The sequence below is a fragment of the Nerophis ophidion genome, linkage group LG01 (genome assembly GCF_033978795.1).
Source record: "Nerophis ophidion isolate RoL-2023_Sa linkage group LG01, RoL_Noph_v1.0, whole genome shotgun sequence".
In the NCBI taxonomy this organism is placed as follows: domain Eukaryota; kingdom Metazoa; phylum Chordata; class Actinopteri; order Syngnathiformes; family Syngnathidae; genus Nerophis; species Nerophis ophidion.
The window spans coordinates 16120323-16140322 of NC_084611.1; the positions used below are offsets into that span (position 1 = coordinate 16120323).

Consider the following 20000-nt stretch of genomic DNA (forward strand, 5'->3'; position numbering starts at 1 on the left):
ACTGCATGAAATCTATGAAAGCCCGTTTTACGCCACTAAAGAAAATACCACAATCATGAGGTAAGTCGTAATTATGAGATAAAAAGTCAAAATTATGAGATTTTGTTTGACTATTGAGTATCCATTTTAGATTTTGCTGGTAAAAAAAAAAAACCCAAAACAAATGTGTTGTTATGTACATATTTCTTTTATTTCAGTTTTTTGTAAAGAAAACACTTTTTCTGCTGTTTGATTTCATTGAAGGCACTTTGGTAAATCAGTCATTAAAACTACCTAATGTGACAAAGAGTGATTGATCCATTTGGAATAAAAAACATTTATAACAGCTGACATACTATTTTCCTAAAAGCAAGTATGATATAGTAAAGGACACATTTTATGTTGCTTTAACTTAAAAGTTTGCAAAGTAAACGAGCCGGAGGCCCGAGACCAAAGTTGGCAGTTATTTGTCATTGCATTTTTTTGATTTATTTGAAAGGTTGAAATGTCATAAAATCATTTGTAAGAAGTCAGGTAAAGTGGGCTAGGATTGGTTGTATTGATTGCATTAAGTGTACTGTGCCTTTAAGAGAAGAGGCCAGATGTGAGAGATTTGACTTTTTGTGGAATGAAAATGATCCGAGACAAACTATCTTTAGTTTGGATTCTAAATCATCTCATTTCGCAGTATTATGTGGAGGTCTGTCTATATACACAGGTTTATGAAATAATACAACTCATTTACTTGTCCGCCGGATTAAACATTGGAGCAAACGCCCCTTACTTGTGTTTTTTTGAATCAAAAGGTCAAACTTGCGCGGAAGGTAAAAGGTCGGTCATTGCTCCTCGTCGGAGGTTTTCCTATGGCACTGCTGGACCTCCAGCTCCTCAGCGATCACCATGGCGGGGTTGATGGCAGCGTAGCGTGTCCCATGGAACTGGCGCAAGTGGACCTACAGATGAAAGAACATGTGGATGATGGCCAAAATGCAGTCTCAGGAAGGAGAAAAAAACATCCTACCTATGGTAACAAGAGCAAAATACCGGATTTTCTGGACTATAGAGCGCACCCGTATATAAATGCACCCACTAAATCTGAAAAGAAAAACTTGTTTGCCATATATAAGACGTAGCCACTAAATTTCAGGGGAAAAAAAACACTATTTTGTCACATATAAACCACACCCACCAAATTTTAAAAACAAATGTTGACATACCGTATATAAGCACAACATTTTAGGTGAAACATATTTTGCCATAAATAAGCTGCACCCGCTAAATTTTTGAGGAAAAATATATTTTGCCATATGTAAGCCGCACCCACTGAATTTTAGGAGAAAAAGTATTTAGCTATATATAAGCCGCACAAAAGAAACATTTAGAAGGAAAACATATGTTGCTATATGCACTACTGTGTTTCCCCCAGAATATTTGTTAGTTGAGGTGGTGTCTCTAGGGTGAAGTGGGCGTCGCCCGAACGGGGAATGGGTGGTGGTGAAAGGCCATTGCTGCCTGGGGGGCAATAGACTACAAACTGTGGTGAAGTAGGCTAGGCTGGCTTCTCAATATTTTTTTCGTAAAGTAAAAACCAAACACAAAACAGTCCTAGTTACCTAAGATATTAAGTATGTCATTATTTTTGACTTAGTAAATATTGACTTTCTAATACAAAATAATAACTATGTCAAATTAATGATTTACTGTAAATAGGCGTTTGCAATAAGCATTTGAAAAAAAAGAGTTAAAAGTGGGGCTACATGCTAACACATGCTCAACTCATCATGCTTAATTTATAACAGCATTTGGGAAGCCTGTAGTTGATTTTTATTATGTAAATGTTATATTTTTATCAACATGTGATAGAAGGGACCCTGCCATTCAAAACTAGGCTGCTACATTACTGTACTAATGATTAATGTAACTATAGCTGAATAAAATAGTACAATAGCAATAGGAGAGACTATTCATCCCTGAACACCATGGAGTTCATGTTTGGTTACATGCTCTGCGTATAACCAATCAGATGGTTGTTAGGGTGGGACAATGCTGGGTGCGGCAGGGACATACTGACAGGCAGAGGCAATACGAAGCGTAACAGCTTGTTAGGACTTTAGATTAGCACCAAAGGATAATATAAATACATTTGATAAAGTCAAATACAAACAAGGCAACAAGAGAAGAGTCCTACACTTCTCTTTTGTAAAGTAAATCTGAACAGTCTTTATGGGTATCTACATCAACTATATGATTTGCCTAAGAAGCTGGACAAGACAATAAAAAAAATAAAAAAATAAAATTTAAGACTTTAGTTTAGGCCGTGGCTCTTTGTTGTTATGGCGGCTGCCTTAACAACAAAGCGCTGCAGGAAACCCTGCAGTATAAGCAACAACTACTTAATTCTAGGGGGAAATCATTTTGTCATATATAAGACGTACCCACTAAATTCCACAATAAATGTGTTTGCTATATATAGGCTGCATCCACGAAATAAAAAATAAATACATGTTGCCACATACAGTATAAGCCACACCCACAAGATTTTAGGGGGAAACATTTTTTCATACATTAGCCACAGCCTCTAAATTTAAGATGAAAAAGTATTTTGCCGTACCTTAGCTGCACCCACTAAATTTTAGAAGGGAAAATAGTTTGCCATATATAGGACGCAGCCACTAAATTTCAGAAGAAACACATACAAGACGCACCCAGAAAATCCCAGAATATTTTTCCCCACATATAAGCCACACCCACTAAACTTTAAAATATTTTTTTTTGCCACATTAAAAAAACACACCCATCAAATTATTTAAGAAAAAAAAAAAATGTTGACATATATTAGCACTAAATTTTAGGGGAAACATATTTTGCCATAAATAAGCTGCACTCGCTAAATTTTTGAAGAAAAATATATTTTGCCATATATAAACCGCACCCACTAAATTTAGACGGAAACATATTTTGCCATATATAAACCGCACCCACTGAATTTTAGGAGAAAAAGTATTTAGCTATATACAAGCCGCACAAAACAAAGATTTAGAAGTAAAACAATATGTCGCCATATACAGTATAAGCAGCAACTACTTAATTCTAGGGGGAAATCATTTTGTCATATATAAGACGCACCCACTAAATTCCAATATAAATGTGTTTGCCATATACGTATAGGCCGCACCCATCCATCCATCCATTTCCTACGGCTTATTCCCTTTGGGGTCGCGGGGGGCGCTGGTGCCTATCTCAGCTACAATCGGGCGGAAGGCGGGGTACACCCTGGACAAGTCTCCACCTCGTCGCAGGGCCAACACAGATAGACAGACAACATTCACACTCACATTCACACACTAGGGTCAATTTAGTGTTGCCAATCAACCTATCCCCAGGTGCATGTCTTTGGAGGTGGGAGGAAGCCGGAGTACCCGGGGGGAACCCACGCAGTCACGGGGGAGAACATGCAAACTCCACACAGAAAGATCCCCAGCCTGGGATTGAACCCTGACTACTCAGGACCTTCGTGTTGTGAGGCAGACGCACTAACCCCTCTCCCACCGTGAAGCCCTCGGCCGCACTCAACAAATAAAAAATAAATTCATAAATGTTGCCACATACAGTATAAGCCACACCCACAAAAGTTTAGGGGAAAAATATTTTCCATACATAAATTTTAGAAGGAAAACTAGTTTGCCATATATAAGACGCATTCATTCATTCATTCATTTTCTACCGCTTATTCCCTTTTGGGTTCGCGGGGGGCGCTGGCGCCTATCTCAGCTACAATCGGGCGGAAGGCGGGGCACACCCTGGACAAGTCGCCACCTCATCGCAGGGCCAACACAGATAGACAGACAACATTCACACTCACATTCACACACTAGGGCCAATTTAGTGTTGCCAATCAACCTATCCCCAGGTGCATGTCTTTGGAAGTGGGAAGAAGCCGGAGTACCCAGAGGGAACCCACGCATTCACGGGGAGAACATGCAAACTCCACACAGAAAGATCCCCAGCCTGGGATTGAACCCTGACTACTCAAGACCTTCGTATTGTGAGGCAGACGCACTAGCCCCTCTTCCACTGTGAAGCCCTAGGCCGCACCCACCAGATAAAAAATAAACTAATAAATGTTGCCACATACAGTATAAGCCACACCCACAAAAGTTTAGGGGAAAAATATTTTCCATACATAAGCTGCACCCACTAAATTTTAGAAGGAAAACTAGTTTGCCATATATAAGACGCAGCTATTAAATTTCAGAAGAAACGCTATTTTGCCATGTATAAGCTGCGCCCACTAAATTCCCAAATATTTTTGGGGCTATATATAAGCACCTCCCACCAGATTTTTTTAAGAAAAAAAATCAATGCTTTTAGAAGCAAAAAAGTGTTTGCCATATATAAGCCACACTCACAAAATTTTTGAAGGAAAACACAGTCTGCAATATATAAACCGCACCCACTACATTTTAGAATAAAAAATATTTTGCCTAACATGAGACGCATCTACAAAATTTTAGAAGAAGAAAATATTTTGCCATACAAAAGCAACAATCACTAAATTTTAGAAGGGAAAATATTACGCCATATTTATAAGCCACACCCACTAAATTTTAGGACAACAATTTGCCATATAACAAGCCCCGCCCACCAAATTTTAGAAGGGAAAAACATTTTGTCATATAGAAGACATAGCCACTAAATTTCAGAAAAAACACTATTGCATCACATATAAGCCGCATCCACAAAATCCCAGAATATTTTTTCCCCCCACATATAAGCCGCACCCACCAAATTAAAAAAAAAAACAACGATATATAAAAGCACTAAATTTTAAGGGAAACATATTTTACCATATATAAGCTGCACCCGCTAAAATTTAGAGGAAAACATATTTGGCCATATGTAGGCCGCACCCACTGAATTTTAGGAGAAAAAGTATTTAGCTATATACAAACCGCACCAAACAAAGACTTAGAAGGAAAGCAATATGTTGCCATGTACAGTATAAGCAGCAACTACTTAATTCTAGGGGGAAATCATTTTGTCATATATAAGACACACCCACTAAATTCCAATATAAATGTGTCTGCCATATGTAGTTCGCACCCACCAAATAAAATAAAATAAATGTTGCCACATACAGTATAAGCCACACCCACAAGATTTTAGGGGAAAATATTTTCCATACATAAGCCGCACCCACTAAATTCCAATAAATATGTGTCTGCCATATGTAGTTCGCACCCACCAAATAAAATAAAATAAATGTTGCCACATACAGTACAAACCACACCCACAAGATTTTAAGGGAAAATATTTTCCATACATAAGCCGCACCCACTAAATTTTAGAAGGAAAAATAGTTTGCCATATATATATAAGACGCAGCCACTAAATTTCAGAAGAAACACTATTTTGCCATGTATAAGCTGCACCCATTAAATTCCAAAATATGTATTTTTGCTATATATAAGCCGCACCCACCAGATTTTAGAAAAAAAAAAAAAATCTATGTTTTTAGAAGCAAAAAATAGTTTGCCACATATAAGCTGCAGCCACTAAATTTCAGAAGAAACACTATTTTGCCATGTCTAAGCTGCACCCGCTAAATTCCAAAATATTTGTTTTTGCTGTATATATATATATATGCTAGAGATGTGCGGATATGCAATTATATCATCCACAACCGCATCACCAAAGTCGTCATCCACCCGCCGTCCACCCGAACCAACATTTTATCAGAACCACAACCGCCGGCCCGTTGAAATACATCAGAGGTCTGCCACCTTTACCACTCAAAGAGCTATTTAAATCCGTTTCACAGAGTAAAGAAGACAATGGGAGCCGCTAATGTTCTCGTGAATATCCAATGGTGTTCATCCTGATGACAAGAATAAGGGCGTGCTGTGAAGCCATTGCCTTTGACACCTTCAACAACATGTACAAACCGATTGTTAGTCCAGCAACATGTTGTATGCAGCTTCCGTGATCACACGTACACGATTGAAAGGCATACTGGGTGATACAGAGTACACTGATGGTTGTGATATATATAATTTTAACACTTACTAATATGCGCCACGCTGTGAAGCCACACCAAACAAGAGTGACAAACACGTTTCAGGAGAACATCCTCACAGTAACATAACATAAACAACAAATACCCAGAATCCTTTGCATCCATGACACTACTGACTATTTTATACACCCCGCTAACGGCATATTAATAAGAGTGTTAAAATTGTTTATATCACAACCATTGGTGTACTCTGTGTCACCCAGTATGCCTTGCAGTCGTGTGCGTGTCAAGCCACATTCAACATGTTGCTGGACTGACAAGCAGATCATACATTCTGTAGGAGGCGACAAAGCCAAAGGCTTCATAGCACGCCCTAATACTTATTAACTGGTTGACTCCCGGCAGTCATTCTAGAGAATGTTTGCGTCTCCTGTTGCCTTCTTCGCTTGGTGACACGAGTCCTAAATGGTTGTTTGGATGGTAAAGGATACCGATCCCAGAACCATGTATATCAAATATTTCCGAATGGTTCAACTGCCACCCACCCGAATCTAACTAAAATAAATTTTTTCGTCATGTCACCCGCCCGAAACGCGGTTTATCCGCGGACTCTGCGGATGAGACCGCAAACCGCGCATCTCTGATATATATGCCGCACCCGCCAGATTTTAGAAAAAAAAAAAATCAATGTTTTTACAAGCAAAAAATTGTTTGCCATATACCGTATAAGCTCCACTCACTAAATTTTAGAAGGAAAACACCGGCAGACCGATCGGAAAGCGAGACCAAGACGGGTTGTTTGCCCGAGCTGTCCTGCATCGGCGCCCCGCCGGTTCGGTGTTTAAGCGCCCTAAATTAGTGTTCCCATGATGCTTTTGCGAAACACTTCAATATGGAAAAGCCAAAAAAGCCTCCTCACGAAAGCGAAAAAATGTTTCAGAAATATTTGAGATGTTTTTTGGAAATATGTTTCCTTTACCAGTTTCTACTGCGATATTGAAGTTTTGCACATTTCTTTGGGTAACGGAAACGCAGCTCCTCTAATGGTGCAGTGAAGGCACCACCTTACCTGTATGTGGAGGTTGACGTCCGCACTTCTGCAAAGATAAGGGAAGTTCCCTCCGGTTTTCAGATGAGCTCGTCGGGCATTTGGAAACAATTTGTACATCTCCTCCTTTGCCTCGATGGATAGTGCGCTCTGATCAAAAACCTGTGTGGTGTAGAGACAAACAATTATTTTACCAGAGCCGCGCCACGTCACCATGACGACCACATTCCCCGCGTAGGGACTTACGTCTATGATGGTCACTGCCACGTCGTGTATGCGGTGCGGCTCCACGTAAGAGTTCTGACAGTTGAGTGTTAGCCGCGATGCGAGCTCACTCTGGTTCAGGCTTTCCAGCTGTTGTGAGAAAGGAAATAAGTCATGTGAGTTTCACTTCAAAAAACCGAGCCTGTGGCATCTGACATGCAGCTTATATACTGTGGACTCGAGGCAGACCCAGCAGTGGATTTCCTCTCCTGTCTTGTCCCACTCACACACAAAAGATCTTGTCCCGTCCCAATCCTAGGCCAGAGTCAAAATGAATCCCTGTCCTGTTCCACTCTTGGTCAAATAAAGTGTGCAAGTTGTGCAAGTTCTCCCACTTAAAATGATGACAGAGGTCTGTAATTTTCTTCAAAGGTACACTTCAACTGTGAGAGACACAATGTGAAAAAAAAATCCAGGAATTCACATTATAGGAATTTTAATGAATTTATTTGTAAATTATGGTGGAAAATAAGTATTTGGTCAACCATTCAAAGCTTTCACTGATGGAAGGAGGTTTTGGCTCAAAATCTCACGATACATGGCCCCATTCATTCTTTCCTTAACAGGGATTAATTGTCCTGTCCCCTTAGCAGAAAAAAAGCCCCAAAGCATGATGTTTCCACCCCCATGCTTCACAGTAGGTATGGTGTTCTTGGGATGCAACTCAGTATTCTTCTTCCTCCAAACACGACGAGTTGAGTTAATACCAAAAAGTTATTTTTTGGTTTCATCCAACCACATGACATTCTCCCCATCCTCTGCTGTATCATCCATGTGCTCTCTGGCAAACTTCAGACAGGCCTGGACATGCACTGGCTTAAGCAGGGGGACACGTCTGGCACTGCAGGATTTGATTCCCTGTCGGCGTAGTGTGTTACTAATGGTAACCTTAGTTACTTTGGTTCCAGCTCTCTGCAGGTCATTCACCAGTTTCCCCCGTGGTGTTCTGGGATTTTTGCTCACCGTTCTCATGATCATTTTGACCCCACGGGATGAGACCTTGCGTGGAGCAGAGGATTGGGAGAATGTCATGTGGTCAGATGAAACCAAGATAGAAATTTTTAGTATAAACTCAACTTGTCTTGTTTGGAGGAAAAAGAATACTGAGTTGCATCCCAAGAACACCATACCTACTGTGAAGCATGAGGGTGGAAACATCATGCTTTGGGGCTGTTTTTCTGCTAAGGGGATAGGACGACTGATCCGTGTTAAGGAAAGAATGAATGGGGCCATGTATCGTGAGATTTTGAGCCAAAACCTCCTTCCATCAGTGAGAGCTTTGAATGGTTGACCAAGTACTTATTTTCCACCATCATTTTCAAATAAATTCATTAAAATTCCTACAATGTGAATTCCTGGATTTTTTTCCACATTCTGTCTCTCACAGTCGAAGTGTACCTATGATGAAAATTACAGACCTCTGTCATCATTTTAAGTGGGAGAACTTGCACAATCGGTGGCTGACTAAATACTTTTTTGTCCCACTGTACCTCCTGCTCCCATTTTAATTCTTTATAGTTTTTTTTGATTAGCTCTTCTCCTCATTCTTGTTGGATTACCTCGAGTTCTGCAGGATTTATATGGCACTTCATCTGTGTCATGTATATTTAGGGCTGGGCCATAAAACCGTATGTTACACCTGATAAGTCATCTTCAGGGCATAGATTCATAAAGTAATAAAACTAGATGTACACCGTTCATTCCAATGAGTTTCTACGGAGTTTTTTATCTATTGTAAAAGTTATATATATTCATATTTTGTACAATATTTCAAACATACCGGAGGTACACTCTCGTACGCTTTTTTGTTGCAGTTCTCCATGCGCAAACACGTGTTCATGCAAACTACTTGTGCAGCACACTTATTTTATGCAGCAATTTAGCACACTTCTCCATCGCCTTGGGAAATTATGTAATTTCACCTAATTGGCAGAAAAAAACTATTTGCAAAACAATAATCAAAATCTGCAATTAATATGCCGTTGTTGAGTGTGCTGTCTAGAGCAGTGGTTCTCAAATGGGGGTAGCAGTCACACACAAGAGATACATGTAGACTGCTAAGGACTCAAATAATCAACACCAAAATGTTATATGTTGCATTGAAAATATAGAACATTACACACGGCGCTCAAAACTCCATCAAAATATTATAGTACAACTTTGGTAAACTACGAAGCCGCACCGCTTGATAGATTGTACTGTGCTTTAACATAAGAGTATTACTATGGCGTGTGTATAAGGTAAGACATATTTACCGTTTTGTTTTGTAATATTATGCAAAGGTAAAGTTTTTTACCTTCTGGTACCTGCTGATCCGTATTTGGGATCAGCATAAGTCCTGAAAATGTGTACGCGTCCGTCTTTGTGCCAACACTGTAGTCAATAAGCTTCATCTCTTTCCTACATCTTTTAGTTATGTGACATTCATCCTCCGCTGTTGCCATTTCTAATACAAAGTAGTGTAAAGTTCTTACTTATATCTTTTAGTAAACTCGGCATGAAAGTGCTAAAAAAACATACCGGTGTAGTGAGTTTACATTATTCGCCCAAGGAAGTTTAGTTATTGGAGAGTTAGATTTTTCACAGGACACATTTCGGGTGTTGTTATTGTTATACTAGTGAGCCACGGATGAAGAGATGCTGCTCCGTTATTGGTTTAAGTAAAGTCTGAATGTCATTAAAACAGTTAGTTCCATTTTATGACACTTCTACCACTCCCGTCCATGCACGCTACACCGCTGCAACAAAGATGATAGAAAGACACTGCCGAAGGTGAGCCACACAAATAAAACCGCCCACAAAACGGCGCATTCTGATGGGATTGTCAGAAAGTGACTTGAAGATGATCTGTAAAAAATAATCTATGCAAAATTTGACCAAAGAACCACCATTACATGTTACGTAGACCACAAGAAAGTGTTTTCCATTTAGAAAAAAAAAATAATAATATGACCCCTTTAATGCGCCCTATAATCTGGTGCGCCTTTTGTATGAAAAAAACCTGAAGAGACCCGCTCATCGACGATGCGCCTCACAATGCGATGCGCCATATGGTCCAGAAAATACGGTACATCCGTGCATGACCTGGCAATCAACAATGACCTGACATGGAAGGACAGCATGCAGCCCTTTGAGACACTAATGATTTAGGGCTATATAAGTAAACATTGATTAATTAATTGATTCCCACAACTCAAATAGTTTCCATTGCTAAACACAAAGCAGGTGCGGGGAATAGCTATCAAAGGAAGGAGACAGGAACTCAACACGCCACATAGGAAAACACCACCCAAGTCAAAATAAGCCCCGGTGTGACAGTTGGCCTACTGGGAGACAAGGGAACACAAAGATGCATGGATGACCGCGGTTTAAATTCTTATTGTATTTGATAAGAAACCACTTTATATTGTCAATATAGGCTACTACATTTTGACCGTCTTCTGCTGGTGGTGTGCCTCAGGATTTTTTCAATGGAAAAATGTGCCTTGGCCCCAAAAAAGGTTGAAAAACACTGGTCTAGTGGGACAGGCGAGATTTAAATTGTCTCTTCAAAATAATTTCATGTTTCAATGCGTCGCAGACCGGTGGTTGGGTAGCACAGCGGTAACTTCTTGGAACTAAACCTGCTAAAAATAGTTTTTCCCCATGTTTCTCTATGTTTACATTTTCTCAATATTTACTTACACTTAATGAAGCATTTCTTACATCACACTTTATTTTTAAGAGCTTATTGTTAAGTGTTGTTAATGTTTGTTTACTAGGGGTGTAACGGTACGTGTATTTGTATTGAACCGTTTCCGTACGGGGGTTTTGGTTCGGTACGAGGGTGTACTGAACAAGTTTCTAAGCTAAAGTCTTAACAAGCTGCTGTGCTTCTTCTGCCTCTGTCTCAGCACCCAGCATTGTCCCACCCACACAACCATCTGATTGGTTACATATATAGCGGTAACAGCCAATCAGCAGTGCGTATTCAGAGCGCATGTAGTAAATGCTTCAGCGTCGAGCAGATAGGTGTTTAGCAGGTGAGCATAAGGCAGCGTACTCTCCCCAAATTATGATAAACACCTCCCAGTCAACTACTACGAACATCACTATGAGCCCGTTGACCTTCTAGAAACTTAAACTACAGCCCAGCTCGCTCGCAGTTCTGGCTTGAGGTGAAGGCTAATTAGCTTTTAGCGTAACGTTAGCTCATTTTGCGGTGCGGGTGTCTGTGTCTGTGCGTGTGTGTCTGTGATAGAAAAGCTTTGAATGGCAGGGTCCCTGCTAAAACATGTTAATAAAAACATAACATTTACATAATAAAAATCAACTACAGACTTCCCAAATGCTGTGATAAATTAAGCATGATGAGTTGACTTGAAACTGTTTAATGTTGCCCTTTTTATATGTAGAAGAAAAGTTTTGTCATTTTATTTAATCTGAGCAACAATTAGAGGCAGTTTAATGTTGATTAACGTGGGCAGAATTATTATAGTGTTCCCAATGTTAAAAGGATAAAGCCATTGTTTACAAATTTGGTAAATAAATAACCCAAAAAAGTTATATTTTGTTGTTTTCTTACTGTACTGAAAATGAACCAAACCGTGACCTCTAAACCGAGGTACGTACCGAACCGAAATTTGTGTGTACCGTTACACCACTATTGTTTACAATTATTGTTTTCCAAGCTTGTGGCGACGCCTGTTGAATAAATGACACTGGCAGATACCTATAAGCAAGCAACACCAAACCTTAAATGTTTCATTGAGAATATACATTACACATGGCGCTCAAAAATCTGTCAGAATGTTTTAGTATGACTTTGGTAAGCTAAGAAGTCACACCGCTTGAGGGATTGTCAGAGCATTATGGCTAGCGTGGTCAGGCGTACTGTGCTTTAAAATACGGTATCATTACGGCGTGAAAAGGACCACAAAATGGCACCTGTTAGGAGATTATCTGGTGTTTTGTTTTGGAAAACCAACTTTTCTTACCTATTGGTACCTGCTGATGTGTACTTGGGATCTGCATAAGTCCTAAAATTGTGCACGCCTCTGTGCTGTAGTCACTAAGCTCCTTCTTTTACTCCACCCTCTTGCTGTGTGGGTCATTTAACCTCCGCTGTTTCCCTTTCTAATATAAAGTAGCGTGCAGTTCTAACTTATAACTGTCAGTAGGCTTGCCATTGAAATGCTTAAAAACTTGAGGTTCAAAAGAGATGACGAAGAGAAGACGCTGTCAAAATGGAGGCACGTAAATAAGACCGGCCACAAAACGGCACATTCTAAGGATACGGTCAGAAAGCGAGTTGAAGATGGTCTGTAAAACATCATCTGTGCAACATTTTGACCATTACATGTTATTTAGACCACAAGGAAGTCTTAAATGTAAAAAAAAAACATAAAATAACCCCTTTAGTGCGACTTATAATCTGGTGTGCCTTTTGTATGAAAATAGACCCGCTCACCGACAGTGCGCCTTATAATCCGGCGTGCCATATGGTCCGAACAATATGGTAATTAGAAAAAAAGTTTACATTTCATATATATTTCGCCTGCTCCTGATTTTCCATAGGTCATAAAAAATATGAATAATTATAACACTTAAATGGTAATACAGTTTTCAGCCATAACGCCCAGCCCTACCTACTAATTTTGTAGTTTTTCGGGATACGATCTGTTACTCGGCTAAATGTTTTGCCTTAGGTTGCAAGCAACCAAAAAAATTAACCCAAAAGTCCTTACCCTATCCACCATGAAATCAATTGCACTGGCCATTTTTGAGTCAACGGGTCCTTTGGCAAAGTTTCCCAGAACAATCTTCTTCAACATGAATGCTGGCATCAACCAAAAACTACACAAACATAGACAAAAACAATATTGGTTATTTGAATCCAAACGACGGCGTCAGCAAGATAAGAGGAAGTGAAAACCTGTTTGCTGTCCATGTCTGGTTAAAGATGGCGGTATCGCTGAAAGAATTACACAGGATCAAAGAGTGCACCCTGGGTGACTTGCACGTGAACTCTGCAAACTTCTGGGCCAGGAAACCTCCCAAGGACGCGCCGAAAACGTGAACCTTAAAAGGAGTCAGAAAAGATCATTATTCAAAGGACAGGCGCCAACGGAGTCATTTTTTAAATATTACTGTTGTTGTTATTAGTGTGTTGTAAGCTAGCGATCTCGCCTTCGGCCACACACAAAAAAGCTTGTAGACGGCGACAAGAGGGTTCACTCTGTCCATTTAACTCTGCTATTGAACAAGAAACCTCTTGTTTGAGCGTGAACACACACATGGAAATGTATAGATTCCCATAAAGTTATTGAGTTTGTTTTCGTTTACCGTTAGAATACCGGTACTTGGTAATGTATATATATACTTATATATATATATATACAGTGGAGCAAAAAAGTATTTAGTCAGCCACCGATTGTGCAAGTTCTCCCACTTAAAATGATGACAGAGGTCTGTAATTTTCATCATTGGTACACTTCAACTGTGAGAAACAGAATGTGGAAAAAAATCCAGGAATTCACATTGTAGGAATTTTAAATAATTTATTTCTAAATTACGGTGGAAAATAAGTATTTGGTCAACCATTCAAAGCTCTCACTGATGGAAGGAGGTTTTGGCTCAAAATCTCACGATACATGGCCCCATTCATTCTTTCCTTAACACGGATCAATCGTCCTGTCCCTTTAGCAGAAAAACAGCCCCAAAGCATGATGTTTCCACCCCCATGCTTCACAGTAGGTGTGGTGTTCTTGGGATGCAACTCAGTATTCTTCTTCCACCAAACACGACGAGTTGAGTTTATTGGCGTCACTATAGACGGCGATTTTAAACTAGACAAACAAGTCAATGGCGTTTTAAAATCTTGTTTTTATCACATTCGTCTTTTAGTAAAGGTTAAACCGTTTTTATCTTTTAACCTTTTTGAACAAGTCGTGCATGCTTTTATTTCAAGTCGCCTGGACTACTGCAATGCACTTTATGCTGGCATTAGCCAAAAAGCTCTCTCCCGGTTGCAGTTAGTCCAGAACGCGGCAGCATGACTTTTAACAGGGGCCAGGAAACGCCAGCATATACCCCCAATCATTCAGAGTTTGCACTGGCTCCGTGTTCATTTTAGAATTGATTTTAAAACATTGCTTTAAATCTTTACATGGACTGGCACCTCAATATATCTCGGACCTTATCCAAATTTACATTCCTGCGCGCGCTATGAGGTCCGACAGCCAGTTCCAGCTCGTGGTGCCCAAGACCAGACTTAAGACCAGGGGAGACAGGGCCTTCTCTGTGGTCGGCCCTAAGCTCTGGAACACTCTGCCCCTCCATGTTCAAACTGCTTCCACAGTGGAGTGTTTTAAGTCTCGTCTTAAGACCCACTTTTATTCTTTGGCTTTTAACACTACGTGAGTTGTGTGGTCCTCTGTCCTCTGTTGTCCTCTGTGTTTTTTATACACTTTGATTTCTATTTTACTGTTTTAATTGATTTTACCCTTTAAAATTGTTTTTAATCATATCCTGCACTCTTCAGCATCTACATGCTGCCGCTAGGTGACGTCATACGCAAATACGGTATTAGCTTTCACTGTTATGCTGATGACACCCAACTCTACATGCCCCTAAAGCTGACCAACACGCCGGATTGTAGTCAGCTGGAGGCGTGTCTTAATGAAATTAAACAATGGATGTCCACTAACTTTTTGCAACTCAACGCCAAAAAAATGGAAATGCTGATTATCGGTCCTGCTAGACACCGACCTCTGTTTAATAATACAACTCTAACATTTGACAACCAAACAAACAAGGCGACACGGTAAAGAATCTGGGTATTATCTTCGACCCAACTCTCTCCTTTGAGGCACACATTAAAAGCGTTACTAAAACGGCCTTCTTTCATCTCCGTAATATCGCTAAAATTCGCTCCATTCTGTCCACTAAAGACGCTGAGATCATTATCCATGCGTTTGTTACGTCTCGCCTCGACTACTGTAACGTATTATTTTCGGGTCTCCCCATGTCTAGCATTAAAAGATTACAGTTGGTACAAAATGCGGCTGCTAGACTTTTGACAAGAACAAGAAAGTTTGATCACATTACGCCTGTACTGGCTCACCTGCACTGGCTTCCTGTGCACTTAAGATGTGACTTTAAGGTTTTACTACTTACGTATAAAATACTACACGGTCTAGCTCCATCCTATCTTGCCGATTGTATTGTACCATATGTCCCGGCAAGAAATCTGCGTTCAAAGGACTCCGGCTTATTAGTAATTCCCAAAGCCCAAAAAAAGTCTGCGGGCTATAGAGCGTTTTCCGTTCGGGCTCCAGTACTCTGGAATCCCATCCCGGTAGCAGTTTGAGATGCCACCTCAGTAGAAGCATTTAAGTCTCACCTTAAAACTCATTTGTATACTCTAGCCTTTAAATAGACTCCCTTTTTAGACCAGTTGATCTGCCGTTTCTTTTCTTTTTCTTCTTTGTCCCATTCTCCCTTGTGGAGGGGGTCCGGTCCGATGGCCATGTACTGCTTGCCTGTGTATCGGCTGGGGACATCTCTGCGCTGCTGATCCGCCTCCGCTTGGGTTGGTTTCCTGCTGGCTCCGCTGTGAACGGGACTCTCGCTGGTGTGTTGGATCCGCTTTGGACTGGACTCTCGCGACTGTGTTGGATCCATTATGGATTGAACTTTCACAGTATCATGTTAGACCCGCTCGACATCCATTGCTTTCCTCCTCTCCAAGGTTCTCATAGTCATCATTGTCACCGACGTCCCACTGGGTCATTATTGTCACCGATATCCCACTGGGTGTGAGTTTTCCTTGCCCTTATGTGGGCCTACCGAGGATGTCGTAGTGGTTTGTGCAGCCCTTTGAGACACTAGTGATTTAGAGCTATATAAGTAAACATTGATTGATTGATTGATTGATATATTTGTGGCAAATAAAGATCAACAAGCCAATTATCGACACTACAAAGCACAAAACAGCTGTGCAGGGCGAGAGCTCATCTGCTGTTTTTTGTTTGAATTTAATTAACCGGTTTTGAGGCATTATTTATGTTTACATTATATACAAGAGTTTTGTTTTTTTTTGTTTTTTCTACCTTTGCACTTTTTCCCAAAACTGTGAATGTTACAGAATATCAGTGTGACTTATTTTGTTATACTGTCAACCAGTGTTGGCATTAATGCACTTTTTGTGTCTTTTTAAGCATTGAAATTAGAAAGGACAAAGATTTTTTTTTTTTTTGCTTGTCTTTTATTGTCTTGATTATCGCTTTCCGCCAGTGTTTTGTTTTGTTTATATTTGCCGGGTCAAATTTATGTCCCCGTTTATTGCGTTTTTATTGGTCGTAAATTTCGATTCGCTGAAAGTTTTATCAATGACAAATACTGCCTCAGTTTGCACTGGGACAAGTTTAGCGCCAGGGGCTGTCAAAAGAAAGACTTGATGGTAAACACTAAGGTGAGTGTAAAGTCAAGCTTTTTAACTTCATCCTGTGCCTTGTCTCCATTAAATGACTTGGTTTAGTCTTTGTGAGTCCATGGAAACTTCACTTCTATCTCCTGCTCCATCCACATCGTTCCAGGATGGAGACGGGCTTGCTGTTAGCTTCAAGCTAACCAGCACCCGACCAGACTCCTCCAGACAAAAAACATAATATTTAAAATTTGTTTTCTTTTGTCATTTTTTTTTTAATGAATGAAGTAATGTTTATGACAACCTTTTTCTAAAACACAATATAGAATGTGAGATATAACAGGGTAATGCATCCATTTATCATTTGTTTCCAAAACGCTTACAAAAGAGTGGGACCTCAAAAATTACCTGTGGGGCCCCATTTTTATGACATGATGTGTTCCCTGGGACTCATCCATTTTTTGCCGCTTGTCCATTTTGGGGTCGCGAGACCCTATTTAGAAAATTTCTAGCACCAACACTGCTGTCAACCGAGGGGAAAAAATGTTTTATTTAAATAAATATATTATTTATAAACCATGTTTGAGTATCATTGGCAAATTGTCACCTAGTCCTGGCCTTGGAACGCATATATGTCCTCTTTTTGGGAATTCAGATTATGGTCAGCCTAATTTAGCAGCGGACTCCCCTCAATTTATAATAAACACCTCCCAGTCAACTAGTAACATCACTATGAGCCCGTTGACGTTCTAGAAACATAAGCGGCAGCTCAGCTCGCTCACAGTCCTTGAGGTGAAGGCCAATTAGCTTTTAGCGTAACGTTAGCTAATTTTGCAGTGTGTGGATGCGTGCGTGCTTTTGTGTGTTACGGACAGCAAAGCCCTGTCTGTCTGAGAGAAAGACAAGCATTATTGACCTACAGTTAACAACTAAGTTATTTCAGTTTTTTTTCTGTTTTGAAGAAGAAAAAAATCTGATAGTTGATATAATAATGTAACTGCATCATAAAGCCTACATAAACTCCATGGTGTTCAGGGATGAATAGTCGCTTCCATTGCTATTGTATTATTTTTTCAGCTATAGTTACATTAATAATTAGTAATGTAGCAGCCTAGTTTTGAATGGCAGGGTCCCTTGATTGATTGATTGAAACTTTTATTAGTAGATTGCACAGTTGAGTACATATTCCGTACAATTGACCACTAAATGGTAACACCCGAATAAGTTTTACAACTTGTTTAAGTCGGGGTCCACATAAATCAATTCATGGTAATCACATGTTGATAAAAATAAATTTACATTAAAAAAAATCAACTACAGGCTTACTAAATGCTGTAATAAATTAAGCATGATGAGTTGAGCATATGTCAGCATGTGGCCCCACTTTTAACTCTTTTTTTCAAACGCTTATTGCAAACGCTTATTTACAGTAAGTCATTAATTTGACTTAAATCATTATTCTGTCTTAGTAAGTCAATATTTACTAAGTCAAAATAATGACATACTTAGTATCTCAGGTAACTAGGACTGTTTTGTGTTGTTTTTACTTCACGGAAAAAATAGAGATATATATCGGATATTGCCATTCAGCATACGAAGCGGAAAACACAACCAAAAATTGTAGGCTTCTTCACGCGACGAAGTCCGCCTACTTCACGCTTATTAATTTGATTTAATACGTCATTATTTTGACTAGGGCTGGGCGATATATTAATATATATCGCAGGTTTGTCTCTTTGCGTTATAGAAAATGACTGCCGTATTTCCTTGAATTAGCGCCGGGGCAGTAATTATTTTAAAACTTCTTCTCACTCCGGCGCTTACCAAAGGCATGCGGTAAATTTAGGCTTGCGCTTATAAATTTGAGTGTGATGTAAGGATACCATCATGAAAAGCACATTTAATAAAAAAAACTTTATTATGTAGCATAAAAAATGCAGATGGCCTTCAAACGCCACAACACTCAGTCACCGTATGTAAGTACCCAAAATAAGGACTCGACATAAATATAAATTCAATCGGATCAGAAACATTGGAGGAAATGGGATTAAAACCCGATGCTAACCACCCATAGAAAATACATGAGTACGGCTAGTAGTTACTATTAGCAAACCAATTCACTTAGCAACTCGGCTTATTATCTTAACATTGCCACACTCTCTCATCGCAACTCGGCCCTGATGGTCGGCACCTATAAGTTTACAATTAGTTGTAAAATGTTGGACGGTTGTTTTTACGATATGCAGGCAAACGACAACTTTAAAACATACTGGCTTCAGATTTCCCCAGGTTTAGCCACCGCACCTGGCAGCCATATTGGAACGCTGGATTATATAGAGCGCGATAGGCTGCAGCGGGTCACGTGAGCGCCTGTGTTATGTTCGCGAGATTAAACGTGGAAACGGCGCAGGTAATATGAGTGGATGCCATTAGAGGAAATATGGCTCATTTCCAAACCGTGTTACCCACTCATGACGTGACGAGTTTGACCCAGCGGTAAAACAAGGCATATGCTAATTATTCTGCGAAACGAGTTTGATCCGGCAGTAATTCTAAGCATGCACTAATTATTTTGCAAAACGAGTTTAACCCGGCGGTAAAACGAGGCATGCAGATAATATATACCCGGCGGCAATTTAAAGGGGAACATTATCACAATTTCAAAAGGGTTAAAAACAATAAAAATCAGTTCCCAGTGGCTTGTTGTATTTTTTGAATTTTTTTTCAAAATTTTACCGGTCCCGGAATATCCCTAAATAAAGCTTTGAAGTGCCTTATTTTCGCTATCTTCGAAACCACAATCCATTTCCCTGTGACGTCATACAGGGCTGCCAATACAAAAAACATGGCGGTTGCCACAGCAAGATATAGCGACATTAGATCGGATTCAGGCTCGGATTTCAGCGGCTTAAGCGATTCAACAGATTACCCATGTATTGAAACAGATGGTCGGAGTATGGAGGGAGACAACGAAAACAAAATTGAAGAAGAAATTGAAGCTATTGAGCGAACAGCTACTGATGCTATTCGGCCATAGCGTGGGTGTACCTAATGAAGTGGCCCATAGCATGGCTGCCTTATTAGCATTGCCGGTAAAATGTGCGGACCAAAGGATCAGGACTTTCGCATCTTGTGACACTGGAGCAACTTAAATCCGCCAATTGGTAAGGGTTTGTTTCGCATTAAATGTGGGTATCTAGTTTCAAATGTACATACAGCTAGCATAAATAGCATGTTAGCATCGATTAGCATAGCATGTTAGCATCGATTAGCTGGCAGTCATG

At 39.9% G+C, this 20000-nt stretch overlaps 1 protein-coding gene across 1 annotated transcript in view; it reads right to left on the minus strand.

Annotated features, from left to right (window-relative positions):
• Nucleotides 1-168: 168 nt before the first annotated feature.
• Nucleotides 169-20000, minus strand: part of spg21 (SPG21 abhydrolase domain containing, maspardin) — a 29119-nt gene continuing 9287 nt past the window's right edge. The window contains exons 5-9 of the mRNA XM_061897265.1: nt 13222-13367; nt 13034-13142; nt 7290-7397; nt 7065-7205; nt 169-932 (exon numbers count right to left, since the gene is read on the minus strand). Of these exons, the coding sequence (XP_061753249.1) occupies nt 816-932; nt 7065-7205; nt 7290-7397; nt 13034-13142; nt 13222-13367 (621 nt within the window). The 3' untranslated portion in view covers nt 169-815. The remainder of the gene's footprint in view (nt 933-7064; nt 7206-7289; nt 7398-13033; nt 13143-13221; nt 13368-20000) is intronic.